This window comes from Pecten maximus, unplaced genomic scaffold, assembly GCF_902652985.1.
Source record: "Pecten maximus unplaced genomic scaffold, xPecMax1.1, whole genome shotgun sequence".
In the NCBI taxonomy this organism is placed as follows: domain Eukaryota; kingdom Metazoa; phylum Mollusca; class Bivalvia; order Pectinida; family Pectinidae; genus Pecten; species Pecten maximus.
The window spans coordinates 1-19,290 of NW_022982615.1; the positions used below are offsets into that span (position 1 = coordinate 1).

Genomic DNA, 19,290 nt, shown 5'->3' on the forward strand with positions numbered 1-19,290 from the left:
ACATCCTCTTTTTTCAACAGTCCCCCAAACCGTCCGGATTACGAGTTTTCCGGACTGCCGAATTTCGTCTACTAGGTCAAAAAAAAATTGTCGTGTAAGAGTTATCTCCCTTGATTATATGCAATCCGGGACGTTTCATAAACACGTCTAATTGTCAGACTTTTTAACAATAAATATACTTATGTTTCTGATATGATTCTTGTTTTCTTTTGTAGAAAGTAAAAAAATAAACTATGTTTTTAAAAGAACATGTAAAGTGAAAGTTGTTTTATTTATAGCGGGCATATGTGAACTATAAACAACACACATGTGTCACGTCCCGGAGGTTCACAAACAAGTAGAAATTACAAATTTTAACGTTAAATACCTTAAATAAAAGACCCAGATTTTACAACTTACCATCAGTCCATGTTTTTTTATGATTTTTACGTACCAGAAACCCCAAGCTATCTATTTAAAAGTACGCGACACCAGCGAGAACTACCCAAGATGTCCGATAATTATCAAACCCGTATTAACTTAACAATGTGACGCTTAATTAAGTATCAGACAACTATTGACTAATTTGTGTGTAATCAACCCCGTTCTTGTGATCACTGCTTAATACGTAAATATGTATGTTATTAATAACATGCATCTTTCAATGAGTCGTTGTTTTACGTAACGGTGTTACAAGCCGATATCCGTGTTTACCGAATACAAGTGTTAATGATGTTAATTACCGATCATAAATTTATTACATGTATTTGAGATTGATTAATTATCGTATCACGCACTGTATGTTTGTGCCTTAATTCTTGCTAACTACAAAATAGCAATATGTGTTCCTATAAAAGTTGCCGTCTGTAAAATAACTATAATAGATATTGTACGTCAAGTTGATAAAAGCAAGACCAGGCTATACTATAAAATCCTTTAATACTGTAACGTTTAGGTCGTAGAGAAAAAGTACTGTACCGTTATAAAAACAAAAGCTACACATTGTAACACAGGTAAACACCCGGGGCTATGACCTGGCAGCGGTCGCTATGACTACGCACAGTGTCAAGCGATAGTCTGTACAGCTGTTGACACGGGTGACTTGCCCCGACAATTTTTTTCTCCTCGTGGTGAAAAAATTTTGTCCGGATTATTGCGGGAAATTTACTAATGAAAAGTATGTTACGTTCCCAAAATGGGCTTCCGGAATCGGAATCCGAATTTCCGGACTGGTGAGTACAAATAACGTTATGGAAATCCGTTCCCATGCATTTCCGTCCGGACTGCGAGTTTTCCGGACTATCGGCGTCCGGATTATCGCGGGTCCACTGTACTTCAAGAATAATGATACAGAATTTTCTTCACCCTGACCTACCATGATGACCCCCAACATCATATCATAGTTGTTGATGAGAAAGATTAGTTGTTCTTTGCGGTGAGGAAATTCAGCAGCCATTTTAAGGATGAAGTTCTCAACCTCAGTTTGAAGCTGCTCCAGGACACGCTGGACCCGCTCATTCGGAAATGATTGGTTGATTCCCACAATTGCTGCTGAGAATTCTGCATAACGACGTGTAATCTACAAAATAAACATACCACCATCATCTAGAAAATTACTATACTGTCATAATCTTATCAATATGACGTTATGATAGACAAAATAAACACACCGTTCTGTTGGTGGTTATGTGACATTTACTGACGTAGTGAGGTCAGTTGTCTGACATTTACTTACGTAGTGAGGTCAGTTGTCTGACATTTACTTATGTAGTGTGGTCAGTTGTCTGATATTTACTTACATAGTGTGGTCAGTTGTCTGACATTTACTTACATAGTGTGGTCAGTTGTCTGACATTTACTTACATAGTGTGGTCAGCTGTCTGACATTTACTTACATAGTGTGGTCAGTTGTCTGACATTTACTTATGTAGTGTGGTCAGTTGTCTGACATTTACTTACGTAGTGAGGTCAGTTGTCTGACATTTACTTACATAGTGTGGTCAGTTGTCTGACATTTACTTACATAGTGTGGTCAGTTGTCTGACATTTACTTACATAGTGTGGTCAGTTGTCTGACATTTACTTATGTAGTGTGGTCAGTTGTCTGACATTTACTTACGTAGTGAGGTCAGTTGTCTGACATTTACTTACATAGTGTGGTCAGTTGTCTGACATTTACTTACATAGTGTGGTCAGTTGTCTGACATTTACTTACATAGTGTGGTCAGTTGTCTGACATTTACTTACGTGGTGAGGTCGGTTGTCTGACATTTACTTACATAGTGTGGTCAGTTGTCTGACATTTACTTATGTAGTGTGGTCAGTTGTCTGACATTTACTTACGTAGTGTGGTCAGTTGTCTGACATTTACTTACATAGTGTGGTCAGTTGTCTGACATTTACTTACGTAGTGTGGTCAGTTGTCTGACATTTGCTTACGTAGTGAGGTCGGTTGTCTGACATTTACTTACATAGTGTGGTCAGTTGTCTGACATTTACTTACATAGTGTGGTCGGTTGTCAATGTGGCCAAACTTCTGTGGATCACAGTCGCGGACACTCTGTATGTTGAGGTCGAGGATATACTCAAATCGAGGCCACATCATCTGTTGTAGTGCCTCCCAGTACCTAAACAATGTTTTTAAAACTTAAAGAAACATCAAAGGAAATAATCTGTCCATGTTTACCTGATCATGATATATCATTATTTGTGATGTCACAATGTATAACAGATACCCGACAGTTACAGGACATTGAGATATATTAATATTGATAGTGAATACCTGTCCAATGCTGGACATTGAGATACATTAATATTGATAGTGAATACCTGTCTAATGCTGGCACCGATCTCTTCTGCATGATGGAATGGAATCGATAAACAATGTGGATGGAGAGGAAAATGGCAATGGAGTCATAGCAGTCATTGATGTAGTCCTCCATTTGTTTCTGTGTAAAGATAAAAGATAAACCAACAAAGATTAACCCTGGAAGCTGCGAATGATCCCCCCCCCCCCCCCCCCCCCCCAACACACGCCCATTTACCCTCGGGATACCCCCACCCCCCACACATGCCCATTTACCCTCGGGATACCCCACCCCCAACACACGCCCATTTACCCTCGGGATACCCCACCCCCAACACACACCCATTTACCCTCAGGATAACCCCCCACCCCCACCCCCAACACACGCCCATTTACCCTCGGGATACCCCCCCCCCACCCCCCCCCCCCCCCCCCCCCCCCCCCCCCCCCCCCCCCCCCCCCCCCCCCCCCCCCCCCCCAACACATGCCCATTTACCCTCAGGATACCCCACCCCCCACCCCCATCACACGCCCATTTACCCTCAGGAAGTAGGTTGGACAATATGGTTATGTTAATTGATTACTCGTCACCAAAGAATATTCCAGAATGGACAGAATTCATTAATTTGTTCTGGCCTAGTAGCAGACCAGACTGGGGACTCGTACAGATTGGGGACTTACCAGGTAGAAAGTGAGAGTTTTGTCTTCAGTAACATTACATATGTACAGACTGGTGACTTATCAGGTAAAGAGTGAGAGTTCTGTCTGTAGTAACATTACACCTGTACAGACAGGGACTTATGAGGTAGAGAGTGAGAGTTTGTCTGTAGTAATACCACATTCGTACAGATTGGGGACTTACCAGGTAGAAAGTGAGAGTTTTGTCTGCAGCAATATTTCACCTGTACACACTGCAGGGGACTTACCAGGTAGAGAGTGAGAGTTTTGCCGATTATAGAATTAAAGAGATCTATAGAGGCAGAACCAGATGCCATGTAGAAGTCGACGAGGAAGAGGTATTCTCGACAACAGTTGTCCATCAGGGCGAAGTGTACACTACGGAACAGACACTCAAAGTTGTACTGCAACAGAAACAAGTTTTACATGTCAACCTGTAATTGTATCAATATTGTACATAATAAACTTATTACAATGTTAACACAGATCACGCCGACATGTATTTCAGTATAAGAATAACCAACGACCATTTAAGACACTGGTCTGCAATGTTACCTTTGTGTCAGATTTTTGAGCTGCATGAGGAACAATGATTGGCCCTTCCAGGTCTGTTCCCAGGATATTGCCACGGTTGCCTACGGTAAACACTGTTGACCTGTTTTTTAAGGTTGGTTTTGTAGAGAAAAAGCTTCCAAAGTGTTAAGGAGAATCATATGTCAATACATTTAGTAAATTCACCAGTTGTGCTGATATATAATGTGTTAGACAAATAGATGGATGGGCGACACATTGTCTATTGTCAGACGCAGTGTGAAATTGACACCAATAAATGAGATCTTGGGGAATGGGAGTTCCCCAATGCCATTCTTATTTACGAACAAGGATATTTCTCCTGGCAGTATCTTCTACTCCCATCAAGTCCTCTCGCTCTGCTACCTCTTCAAACTGTGAATGAAATTTATTGCTGTCATCAAAGACGTTTTCCTACATTATTTTCTACAGAAGTAGATATACATGTACTTAAATGTTTGTTTCTGCTTCACCATTCCTAAATCCCTTAACTGTATCACCCCACACCATTCCTAAATCCCTTACCTGTATCACCACACACCTACCCTAAATCCCTTACCTGTATCATCCCACACCTACCCTAAATCCCTTACCTGTATCGCCCCACACCTACCCTAAATCCCATACCTGTATCACCACACACCTACCCTAAATCCCTTACCTGTATCACCCCACATCTACCCTAAATCCCTTACCTGTATCACCCCACACCTACCCTAAATCCCTTACCTGTATCACTCCACACCTACCCTAAATCCCTTACCTGTATCACCCCAGACCTACCCTAAATCCCTTACCTGTATCACTCCACACCTACCCTAAATCCCTTACCTGTATCACCCCACACCTACCCTAAATCCCTTACCTGTATCACCCCACACCGAGCCTAAATCCCTTACCTGTATCGTCCCATACCTACCCTAAATCCCTTACCTGTATCACCCCACACCTACCCTAAATCCCTTACCTGTATCGCCCCACACCTACCCTAAATCCCTTACCTGTATCGCCCCACACCTACCCTAAATCCCTTACCTGTATCACCCCACACCTACCCTAAATCCCTTACCTGTATCACCCCACACCTGCCCTAAATCCCTTACCTGTATCACCCCACACCTACCCTAAATCCCTTACCTGTATCACCCCACAACTACCCTAAATCCCTTACCTGTATCACCCCACACCTGCCCTAAATCCCTTACCTGTATCACCCCACAACTACCCTAAATCCCTTACCTGTATCACCCCACACCTGCCCTAAATCCCTTACCTGTATCACCCCACACCTACCCTAAATCCCTTACCTGTATCACCCCACGCCTACCCTAAATCCCTTACCTGTATCACCCCACACCTACCCTAAATCCCTTACCTGTATCACCCCACACCTGCCCTAAATCCCTTACCTGTATCACCCCACACCTACCCTAAATCCCTTACCTGTATCACCCCACACCTACCCTAAATCCCTTACCTGTATCACCCCACACTGAACCTAAATCCCTTACCTGTATCACCCCACACTGAACCTAAATCCCTTACCTGTATCACCCCACACCTACCCTAAATCCCTTACCTGTATCACCCCACACCTACCCTAAATCCCTTACCTGTATCGCCCCACACCTACCCTAAATCCCTTACCTGTATCGCCCCACACCTACCCTAAATCCCTTACCTGTATCGCCCCACACCTACCCTAAATCCCTTACCTGTATCACCCCACACCTACCCTATACCCCTTAACTGTATCGCCCCACACCTACCCTAAATCCCTTACCTGTATCACCCCACACCTACCCTAAATCCCTTACCTGTATCACCCCACACCTACCCTAAATCCCTTACCTGTATCACCCCACACCGAACTTAATCCCTTACCTGTATCACCCCACACCTACCCTAAATCCCTTACCTGTATCACCCCACACCTACCCTAAATCCCTTACCTGTATCACCCCACACCAAACTTAATCCCTTAACTGTATCGCCCCACACCTACCCTAAATCCCTTACCTGTATCACCACACACCTACCCTAAATCCCTTACCTGTATCACCCCACACCTACCCTAAATCCCTTACCTGTATCACCCCACACCTACCCTAAATCCCTTACCTGTATCACCCCACACCGAACTTAATCCCTTACCTGTATCACCCCACACCTACCCTAAATCCCTTACCTGTATCACCCCACACCTACCCTAAATCCCTTACCTGTATCACCCCACACCGAACTTAATCCCTTACCTGTATCACCCCACACCTACCCTAAATCCCTTACCTGTATCACCCCACACCTACCCTAAATCCCTTACCTGTATCACCCCACACCAAACTTAATCCCTTAACTGTATCGCCCCACACCTACCCTAAATCCCTTACCTGTATCACCACACACCTACCCTAAATCCCTTACCTGTATCACCCCACACCTACCCTAAATCCCTTACCTGTATCACCCCACACCTACCCTAAATCCCTTACCTGTATCACCCCACACCGAACTTAATCCCTTACCTGTATCACCCCACACCTACCCTAAATCCCTTACCTGTATCACCCCACACCTACCCTAAATCCCTTACCTGTATCACCCCACACTGAACCTAAATCCCTTACCTGTATCACCACACACCTACCCTAAATCCCTTAACTGTATCGCCCCACACCTACCCTAAATCCCTTACCTGTATCACCCCACACCTACCCTAAATCCCTTACCTGTATCACCCCACACCTACCCTAAATCCCTTACCTGTATCACCCCACACCTACCCTAAATCCCTTACCTGTATCACCCCACACCTACCCTAAATCCCTTACCTGTATCACCCCACACCTACCCTAAATCCCTTACCTGTATCACCCCACACCTACCCTAAATCCCTTACCTGTATCACCCCACACCTACCCTAAATCCCTTACCTGTATCACCCCACACCTACCCTAAATCCCTTACCTGTATCACCCCACACCTACCCTAAATCCCTTACCTGTATCACCCCACACCTACCCTAAATCCCTTACCTGTATCACCCCACACCTACCCTAAATCCCTTACCTGTATCACCCCACACCGAGCCTAAATCCCTTACCTGTGTCTCCCCACACCGAACCATCTAGTTCCCATCCCTGGGTCTTACCTGTAGTTTCATCAGTCTGCTGAGGTAGCCTTTGAAGTAGGAGTAGTACATTTTCCCCATGGTATCGATGTACTCATCCCTCACCTCTTTGGCAACATGCCTCTCATTAGCCATCAGGAATTCATTAAAAAACCTGTAACACACCGTAAAAAAATTAAGGAGCTGTGATAAATAAATTAGTAATGGAAGAATGGAATAGGTTATTCCAGTCAAATATATACCGGTATCCTATAGGAGGACTCCAAGTCAGTAGATCAAACCTTATATTTTATTTTTATTTTTTAGAGTTTACAACCTTATTTTTTTTATATTTTTTTTGAGTTTACAGACAAACACTATTACAGCTTGTGCCTGATCATCTAAGTATTAAATATTAAATAGAAGCATACATATTATCATTACCACCAACTGCTTTCATCAATAAAATCTGTTACTAGCCATACCTAAACTTCAGCATTGCGTTTTGTGGAATGGTATAGTTGCTCATAGGCTTGCGGAAGGAGTATATCTTCTGCATAAGGAACTCTCTGATTTTCGCTATAGCCTGTAATAAAATGTTGATTGTAAATAATCACAGACAATAGATTATAGGTACAGGTGACAGGTGTAAATAATCACAGACAGTAGATTATAGGTACAGATGACAGGTGTAAATAATCACAGACAGTAGATTATAGGTACAGGTGACAGGTGTATATAATTACAGACAGTAGATTATAGGTACAGATGACAGGTGTAAATAATTACAGACAGTAGATTATAGGTACAGGTGACAGGTGTAAATAATCACAGACAATAGATTATAGGTACAGGTGACAGGCGTAAATAATCACAGACAATAGATTATAGGTACAGGTGACAGGTGTAAATAATCACAGACACAGACAGTAGATTATAGGTACAGGTGACAGGCGTAAATAATCACAGACAGTAGATTATAGGTACAGGTGACAGGTGTAAATAATCACAGACAATAGATTATAGGTACAGGTGACAGGTGTAAATAATCACAGACAGTAGATTATAGGTACAGGTGACAGGCGTAAATAATCACAGACAGTAGATTATAGGTACAGGTGACAGGTGTAAATAATCACAGACAGTAGATTATAGGTACAGGTGACAGGTGTAAATAATCACAGACACAGACAGTAGATTATAGGTACAGGTGACAGGTGTAAATAATCACAGACAGTAGATTATAGGTACAGGTGACAGGTGTAAATAATCACAGACACAGACAGTAGATTATAGGTACAGGTGACAGGTGTAAATAATCACAGACCGTAGATTATAGGTACAGGTGACAGGTGTAAATAATCACAGACAATAGATTATAGGTACAGGTGACAGGTGTAAATAATCACAGACAATAGATTATAGGTACAGGTGACAGGTGTAAATAATCACAGACAGTAGATTATAGGTACAGGTGACAGGTGTAAATAATCACAGACAGTAGATTATAGGTACAGGTGACAGGTGTAAATAATCACAGACAGTAGATTATAGGTACAGGTGACAGGTGTAAATAATCACAGACACAGGCAATAGATTATAGGTACAGGTGACAGGTGTAAATAATCACAGACACAGACAATAGATTATAGGTACAGGTGACAGGTGTAAATAATCACAGACAATAGATTATAGGTACAGGTGACAGGTGTAAATAATCACAGACAGTAGATTATAGGTACAGGTGACAGGCATAAATAATCCTTATATTAATGTGCTACAGACTTCATACCTGTTTTTTTTAGTTTATTTTTCTCTTCCCAACAACAATTAAAGGGGATCAGCAGAGAGCATGATTCCTACTCATTTTATATTAAACAACTGTAAATACAGAAAACGTACTACAACTTATCCTGTTATCATTTGAAATAGGTTAAGTTTGAAGTATACCATGTTTATGATGCTACCCAACCAGCATATTAATGTAATATTACACCAGAAAACTTCACCTTTATTTTCAATTTTTCTAGAATATCACGGACATCAAAACAAGATTTGGCATCTCGGAAGGATTGTTCCTTGACAAAATTAATTTTGTGGTTCAATTCATGGAGGTGTTCGAGGAATTCTCTCTCTGTTACTTGTGTATCAAGGATGTGGCTGTAAAGTAAAATAAAACCTCTCAATACTCCACCCAGTCAATCAATACTCCACCCAGTCAATCAATACTCCACCCAGTCAATCAATACTCCACCCAGTCAATCAATACTCCACCCAGTCAATCAATACTCCACCCAGTCAATCAATACTCCACCCCGTCAATCAATACTCAACCCAGTCAATCAATACTCCACCCCGTCAATCAATATTCCACCCAGTCAATCAATACTCAACCGAGTCAATCAATACTCAACCCAGTCAATCAATACTCCACCCAGTCAATCAAAACTCAACCCAGTCAATCAATACTTCACCCAGTCAATCAATACTCCACCCAGTCAATCAATATTCCACCCAGTCAATAAATAATCCACCCAGTCAATCAATAATCCACCCCATCAATCAATACTCCACCCAGTTAATCAGTAATCCACCAAGTCAATCAATACTCCATCCAGACGATCAATATTCCACCCAGTCAATCAATACTCCATGCAGTCAATCAGTAATCCACCCAGTCAATCAATACTCAACCCAGTCAATCAATACTCAACCCAGTCAATCAATTCAACAAATATATATATATTAATAACACACGTAAATTTATGAGGCTAAGCATAGACTTGAACTCAGTGTTTGAAAGTATATATGAAAGTTCCTTAGACAATATGTCTACAGATAATGGAAATCCCATAGCCCAAGTCATTTTTCCATAGACCCATTTTGTAAACATATTGTTGAAAGTAGCATAACTGTCATGCAAACGCTTGCATCATCCAGTAATAACACGCTGTTATGAGTAAAACAAAAACTCTATTGTAAGCTCTGATTTCATATGATCATTTGTCAGAAAATAATGGAATGTTGTTTTCATGAATTGTAATGTATGTCAGGGCTCAAACTTTTCATAGCCAATGGGGTCAACACTTTGAAATTTTACATAGACCGACCAGGTTTTCTATAGCCTCGGAACACTTTTACTTTCGAACACTGAACTTCAACCACAGACAGTAAGACTCGATGTGAGGAGATATCAGAGTTAAGGCACATCAAGTTTGAAATTCTTAAAGATGATTGATACCAAGATTTATAAAACTACATACCAATATACTGTTGGTCTGTCCCAGTTGTTTGTTACTTACTTGATCATTGTTTCTGGTATAACCATCTCGTCCACAAACTGACTGAGTTCACCCCTCACAGCCTGTAACACAATATCATAATATAGGATAAAACATATAACATAAATATTTATATAAAATGTTTGAAACATTAATGTATCATTGGCATTTGTAAGCTATGTGCATTTTTACCCATCCCTTTTCATCGATTTATTTGGCGTTTACCTGTCTTTTTTGACACTTTTTTTGTGTTTTTCAATTTGAAATTTACTTTTGTTTTTTTAACCTGACATTTACCTGTCTGTTTTTTAATTTGACATTCATTGTGACAGACTGCTCCTGTAAAGTCTGAATCTCACTGCTGATGCTGCTGAGGTCACCCTGGAAACCATTCAGCATCTGTTCCATTCTCTGTCAACATAAATGTTTAAATGTTACAGTTTAAAATATAACAGTCAGTAAAATGCTTATTCTCAGATTAAAGTAAAGAGGCACAAATCTATTATCAATAGTAAAGAGAACTACACTATATAATGTACTGGTCATCACTATATACTGGTCATCACTATATAATGTACTGGTCATCACTATATAATGTACTGGTCATCACTATATAATGTACTGGTCATAACTATATAATGTACTGGTCATCACTATATAATGTACTGGTCATCACTATATAATGTACTGGTCATCACTATATACTGGTCATCACTATATAATGTACTGGTCATAACTATATAATGTACTGGTCATCACTATATAATGTACTGGTCATCACTATATAATGTACTGGTCATCACTATATAATGTACTGGTCATAACTATATAATGTACTGGTCATCACTATATACTGGTCATCACTATATAATGTACTGGTCATCACTATATAATGTACTGGTCATAACTATATAATGTACTGGTCATCACTATATAATGTACTGGTCATCACTATATAATGCACTGGTCATCACTATATAATGTACTGGTCATCACTATATAATGTACTGGTCATAACTATATAATGTACTGGTCATCACTATATACTGGTCATCACTATATAATGTACTGGTCATCACTATATACTGGTCATAACTATATACTGTACTGGTCATAACTATATAATGTACTGGTCATAACTATATAATGTACTAGTCATAACTATATAATGTACTGGTCATAACTATATAATGTACTGGTCATCACTATATAATGTACTGGTCATCACTATATAATGTACTGGTCATCACTATATAATGTACTGGTCATCACTATATAATGTACTGGTCATCACTATATAATGTACTGGTCATAACTATATAATGTACTGGTCATCACTATATAATGTACTGGTCATCACTATATAATGTACTGGTCATCACTATATAATGTACTGGTCATCACTATATAATGTACTGGTCATAACTATATAATGTACTGGTCAGAACTAACAGTTATGGGACATGGATTTTTTATTTGAAACAAGACTTATTTTCAAAAGAAACATGAAAAGTCCATTGTTCTTTTAACAAGAGTATACCCACCTGATGCACTCATACAGGTCTATAAGTTTTTATGAGTACCATATACGTACCATATACGTAAACATTTCAGTTATATACAATTAACAATTTTTATTCCAATTCTGGAAACATTTGACACTATTTGTAGGACTCACCTCCAAAATGGTGTCACAGGCAGCAATCTGTTTGTGGAGACTAGCGATGTTCTGGCTCTCCTTAATGTCTGTACCACTTAAGGAATAACTTTACAAATAGGGTAGCTCAAGATTGATAGGTACCTAATCTATCTGTTGGGAAGCTAATTAATCAAATTATCAAAATCAGTCTGACAGGAACCTAATATTCAATCTGATAGGAAGTAAATATTGGGGAACAATTACCAAATCTGGTAAGGGAAGCAAGTAACTCTGAATGGAACAAAAAATACCAGGTATCACATAATACAGGAAACAAATCAACGTAATGAATGGACTCAACTTGGTGTAAACCAAGTTAATCTGATATAAACCAAGTAAATCTGATATAAACCAAGTAAATATGATATAAACCAAGTAAATATGATATAAACCAAGTAAGAGGTAAGTCGTTTGTAAACCAAGTAAATCTGATATAAACCAAGCAAATTTGATATAAACCAAGTAAATCTGATATAAACCAAGCAAATTTGATATAAACCAAGTAAATATGATATAAACCAAGTAAATCTGATATAAACCAAGTAAATCTGATATAAACCAAGCAAATTTGATACCAATCAAGCTAGTTTGATGTTAACCAAGTTAGTCTGATAATATTCCAAGTTAGTCTTATGTAAACCAAGTTAGTCTGATGTAAACCAAGCTAGTTTGATGTAAACCAAGTTAGTCTGATAATATTCCAAGTTAGTCTTATGTAAACCAAGTTAGTCTTATGTAAACCAAGTTAGTCTGATGTAAACCAAGTAGATCTGATGTAAACCAAGTTAAAAATAAGGTTATCATTTAGTTCCTATATTTACTACATGGAAAAAACAGTGAGAAAGTGACAAGGATACAGTCCTGTATGGAAGCATTTTCGACATCCAGCAGTTCCTTCTCCACTTGTTTAGAGTATTGTCGTAAGTCAACTCCCTACAACACAACACACTATTCTATTTACAATGTAAAGTGATATATCACATCTGATGCATTTATGCGACATTGTACGCAAATACAGGGTTGTAAGGAAAAAATCACAATTACGCAAATACAGGGTTGTAAGGCAAAATTCACAATGATATTATATTTATCTATATTTTATATTTATATTTCAGGCTTATTAATCTTAAGGAATTGTTTGAAAATATTTGACAAATGCATGTGCGACAGCTTATCAGCTTTATATTTCTGTAAAAAGTGATGAACTTACCGTGTTGAGGGCTTCTTTAACAATGTCATCCTCTAGATTGCGTTGGATATGTACTAAAAATAGAAATCAATAAATCATGGTACATTGGTTCATAAAACTTAACTATCTCAAACAACATCTTATGATTAGCTCTCATTTCTGATGATCTGTCCCTAAATGATAGTTTTATGAATAGCCATTGGACATGTGTAAATATACGTGTGTATAGAATCTGAATCCCTAGACCATGTTTCCTTATATAGGTCAGTGTTTCTCCGACTCCCTAGACCATGTTAACTTATATAGGTCAGTGTTTCTCTGACTCCCTAGACCATGTTTACTTATATAGGTCAGTGTTTCTCTGACTCCCTAGACCATGTTAACTTATATAGGTCAGTGTTTCTCTGACTCCCTAGACCATGTTTACTTATATAGGTCAGTGTTTCTCCGACTCCCTAGACCAGGTTAACTTATATAGGTCAGTGTTTCTCTGACTCCCTAGACCATGTTAACTTATATAGGTCAGTGTTTCTCTGACTCCCTAGACCATGTTTACTTATATAGGTCAGTGTTTCTCTGACTCCCTAGACCATGTTAACTTATATAGGTCAGTGTTTCTCTGAATCCCTAGACCAGGTTAACTTATATAGGTCAGTGTTTCTCTGACTCCCTAGACCATGTTTACTTATATAGGTCAGTGTTTCTCTGACTCCCTAGACCATGTTTACTTATATAGGTCAGTGTTTCTCTGACTCCCTAGACCATGTTAACTTATATAGGTCAGTGTTTCTCCGACAACACTATAATGTAGGCTACACCTGGTTTTAGGTATGCTTATGTAATCAATGAGCATTTGTCACAATGTACCAAAATAAACCAATCCATTCAGGCTAAGAAGCTGTCAAGCCTCTATGTTTAAAAAATCAAGATTTGAAGATGATTTTGGGAATATTGATAACTCCATGGGGAGGGGGGGGGGGGGACAACAAATACATGAAATGGGGAATTGGGAAATTCCTGCCGGAGTACATTGGAAGGAAAAAAAATACCAGCTGAAAGTCGGGTGTGTAGTAGGAGGATAAAGATAGAGACAGTTTAGGAAGGAGGTAGGAAGATCAGTGGAAACCAAAAGGAGGCACAAACCAAAGCTGAAATACATTCGTTCAAAATCTTACTCACCATCAGCTTCCTCCAACCAAAAATCTTCTGAAGTTAGGTCCAGCTCACCAAGGTTCAGCTGGATAGTGTCAGCGACCTCCTGTATAAATAAAACCACATTAAACAGATCAAATGTAAGTATGATTGTTGACAGTATATAAAGTTATCTTCTGAAAATTCTAGTCCAGTTCTGATCCACTACATGGCTTGTTCATGAAAACTTGAAGTTGTGATCCTATGTAATTGTAACAAGTCATTATATATGTTTTTTTTAAATTATTATTACAGTGGAGTATTGTGTTATTGAATGTCAGACATGCAATTATGGACACCTTGAGTATGTTAATGAATACTAATCAATTTCATAATTCTGTTTTATATTCAACACAAAATCACTTCCTCATTAGGTTGTTAGTTTTTTCCATCATTTTTGAATTCAGTGATAATGTTTACCAGTGGCCGAAAACATTTTTGGACAATGTCATACTTAAATCATGAAATGTTTCAGCTTTTGCACTTGGGCATGGAAGATTGAAACATTAACCCCAAATTTTCCTCGTCAAACCAATGTGCCATCATGATCAATAAAAATATTTAAGCATGCATAATTGGGATAAAAAATAGAACGTATTACTTTAATATTTTCTTTATAAGTTTTTTAAAATCAAATACTCCAATGGCTTCTGCTTGAGAGTACCAAAATATATATGTAATAAGAAAGCAAGCAGCTTGCTTCCTCTGGGTATCGAACCTGTAGTGATCCCCAGCTTGCCAGACTGACACTCTACAGATCAAGCTAAAGGGAAATTCCTCCTAGCGGGAGGCTAGAAGACGACAGTATCACTATGTAAGCAATAGTATATATAGTATACATCATAAATATTCTGACAAATTCATAGACCAATTCATGTAGCTGCGAAAGCGTAGCTCTGGACGACGGACAGACAATTTCTGACAGATGATCGTTGTCAGGAATTGTCAACCTAGAAATCTTTACTTCGCACATTCCAATATTATACTACACTGAGTTGTCTTAATAATCCACCATGATACTTCTGAATAACTCTCGCGAGGATGCTATCCAAATAATATTATATGGTATCCGTGACCATACATGGACGAAGCTACTATGAACAAAAATACTTATCAGATATCTTCAACTAGTCTTTTTTTAAGTCTTTTGAAGAAAGTGCATCTTACTTTGTGTATTTGGTTTGGTTTGGTTTATTTTGTTTAACGTCCTATTAATTAATAACAGCTAAGGTCATTTAAGGACGGCCTCCCGTGCATGCGTGTGGCGAGTACGTATGTGTGTTTTAGGAGGCTGTGGTATGTTCCTGTTAAATCTCCTTGTGATAGGCTGGAACTTTTGCCGATTTATAGTGCTACATGTACCTCACTGAAACATACTGCCGAAGACACCCAGCAGGACAACCCACCCGGTCACATTATACTGAAAATGGGCGAACCAGTCGTCCCACTCCTTGTATGCTGATGTAATTATTCAATTTCATATATGTTTGACGTAAGCTTGCTCACCGAGGTATATAACTCTGAATCTGTTTATCTTTTGAAATCTTGCGGGAAATCTCATTAGCATAAATTCATTTTGATTGCCTTATAAGGAAATTTACCTTTGCACTTGTATCAAATATGGCGGTATGTTTGAACTGATTTCTCTGGTGTGTCTTGCTCGTTTTGGGACCATTTATTTTCAAAGGAATAACGCATGTGCAGATTTGCGGATTGAATATTGATAACAGATTATGAACTAGAAGCATCAATTTACATGTGTCTTTTTATCCGTGAAAACAATAATTCTAGCCTGATAGTGGCTGATGTGAATCACATCGGGGCTTGCTAGACTATCGGCAATGGGAGGGACTTCATACCCTGCCGGAGAGCAGTGTAGGTAGGGCATGAATATTTTTTCTACACTTCATCTAGTTATGCGAAGCGCCTGGAGTCTCACATGTTTTGGTAACTATTTTTAGTTTAAAAAGTATTTATTTGATTCATAGACATTGCATACAAAAATACAAAATATCAGTTCATAATTTGCAAAAAACTATTTTTCTGACACGTTGACTCCATTGTATTCATAAAAAGAGGTAACTCTAATTGAGAAATGCTGGAAATAATGAAATGGTTATCAGTGATCTACACCACAGACTTAGATACAGTACACTGACACAGTCAAGTGTAATTTTGAAGTCATACTGGACAGTTACAGTAACTGTTGACATTTGACGTGTCCAATCAGCCGCTCCAGCCATGCCAATATGTGTTTACAACATGTTACTTGTTCAAATCAAGATAACAGACGTAAGAGTGTGATTACATCAAATACATAAGAAATAGTTGATATCATACCATACTCTGCTCTCGATCGTCAGCAGTTGACGCCATGTCACCGTCTGCATCTGAATCAATTTTACGTCAAAGTCTTGTCTTCAAGCGGTGCAAACGTTTTCCAGATCAAGAATTCTTACAAAATCGACTTCCTTTTCCGGTAATCCGCCATCATGGTTAGTGTTTACTCCAGTGTTTTTGGCATCAAAATCCGTCATCATCGCGTCAAAACGCACATTTATAAGCTTATAAAATTAAATAAATATATGAAATAGAAGTTGGGTCATTTAGATCATATATTATTAAAGGTCGGAATTCTGTAGTTTTCGTATAATCTTTCATCGAACGGGCGTGTTCAATGGTATTAAACCTTTCCCGAGAATATTCATTCCAGCTTTAAATTATTTGTCTTTATATGTATATTGTGGATTTTATAGAAAAACTTATCTAATTAGAATGGGTTTTTGCTGCAAATATGAAGTATGGATTTAAGTATTTAGGAACGGGTCGAATTCATCTACTTTTTGTGGAACTTAATTTGCCGTACAACACATTTTTCTTCGTCTTGATGCAACCTCACAAGTAGGGGCGCACAAGAAGTATCAGTACCAACTGCGAAAATTACAAGAAGTGAAATTTCTTATATATAAGTGTTTTGATTAAATTGTGATTCATTTAAATTTTTGATAAAGAGTTTTGCATATATAGATTCTACCGCGATAACCATATGCTTTTATGCTACTGCTAGGTACTACTGTACAGTATAATTTCAATGTTTCATACTTTTGACTTTTACTTTCATTGTAGGCTCTCATCATCCCCGAGAAGTTTCAACACATTCTTCGTGTTATGAACACGAACATTGATGGAAAGAGGAAGATCATGTTTGCCATGACTGCCATCAAGGTTTGTTGTAAAGACATGTACTGTTCCGAATGGTTCTAACTTGCCCATGTACAGTTCGAACTTGCCCGTCTCCATGTTAACAAAATGAATTTATGCAAATTACAGAATTGATAACTTTATCATTGTAACATAAAGATTCAGCACTTCACTTTATGTACGAGTAGGCACCAGATCGGTGTATAATGAGTTGCTACTTCTGATTAATAATAATGTACAAAATCTTACTATCTTTTATTTAGAATCATAAGATGTATCATGAATTGTAATACATTGGTATGTAATGTTAAACAAACATTGAATTTAAAGTTTTTATCATAGCTAGTGGTGGGCCGATTATCGATTATAATCGAAAATTAATCGAAATTACCAAAATACAGCGATAATCGATTGTTAAATTCAATAATCGATTAGTGAAATTTCCATTGAAAATATCTCTGGTAAAAAATGCGGCGTTTCCGGAATAAGTGCCCTGTGTTGGTTTCTTTGTTAGTCACTGTTCCGGTCACGAAAACGCTTCACGCACTCAAATTATATAGTTATAAAGCGTCTGTTTAACTCTTACGCTTGAACAAAATGGAGGCACTTGAGACGGTGACACATGAGGCGGAATTATTCCACCACCCAGGCGCGAGTACCTTTAGTATGGAAATATTTTGGATTTGGAAAAGTAAAAAAGGGCCTCCAAATAAAGAAAACCTCGATATGAAGGCGGCAGTTTGTCGCCTTCGCTGATATGTTAATAAAGATAAGTTGACATATTTTTTTCTCCCGTATGATGGCGTATCAAGTGACTTGTTTCAGTTTCAATTTGAATTTCAACATTTGCCGGTGATATTCATGCTAAAGTAAACGAAACCAAAAGTTACATACTGACTGGTCTGTTACGTTACAACTTTGAACAAAGGCTTTAGTTTTGGATTGCGTTGACATGTTTCAAATACTGGATTTCTGTACCAATTAATATGAGTATTATACAGATTGTGGATGGGAAATAATAACAACAACGTCTCGTATGACTTCTATTTCTATTAATCTGGTATGTTCATTGGAAACTTGTTAATATTGTTTTGAACTTTTAATCATGAATTCACAATACATTTTTTCAAATATTCATAATACATTTAATAAATAACTCTGATTTACATACTATCCGATTATAATCGATCGGAAGGGGCTCTCCGATTATGCCGATTAATCGATTAGGAAATCACATCCGATTCCCAACACTAATCATAGCATTATAGCCATCTGAAATCAACATAAACAAGACAGGAATCAAATCCTATCTAATGAAAAAGTTGTTTTTAATCTGTTTTTAAAAACTCAAAAAATAACATTTAAACAAAAACAAAGCATTGATGCAGAAATGGAACAATGACTTTGTCGGTGTTTATTTTCAATGTCGGATCACAATGTTCACAATTGTCTGGTGATAAGAAAAAAGTAGCCATTACAGCTCTTACTGCTCTAATCGTGTCCCACTATATACACCCATCAGAAATTTGGGGAAATTATGTGACAAAAGTAGAAAAATTGTATCACCTTTGATAATATCAGTCAATC

The 19,290-nt window shown here is 38.3% G+C and overlaps 1 protein-coding gene across 1 annotated transcript; it reads right to left on the reverse strand.

Moving 5' to 3' along the window:
- Positions 1 to 1,354: 1,354 nt before the first annotated feature.
- LOC117320613 (vacuolar protein sorting-associated protein 52 homolog) lies at positions 1,355 to 16,967 on the reverse strand (the record flags this gene model as incomplete). The annotated part of the gene is made up of 16 exons (XM_033875174.1): positions 16,843 to 16,967; positions 14,491 to 14,569; positions 13,333 to 13,385; positions 12,980 to 13,055; positions 12,102 to 12,169; positions 10,721 to 10,834; positions 10,445 to 10,506; positions 9,152 to 9,302; positions 7,628 to 7,728; positions 7,185 to 7,317; positions 4,351 to 4,408; positions 4,019 to 4,152; positions 3,712 to 3,867; positions 2,809 to 2,927; positions 2,483 to 2,606; positions 1,355 to 1,558 (listed from the first exon to the last, which is right to left on the reverse strand). Coding segments are annotated over exons 1-16 (1,668 nt in total), but the record flags the coding sequence as incomplete, so codon positions are not given.
- Positions 16,968 to 19,290: the final 2,323 nt, after the last annotated feature.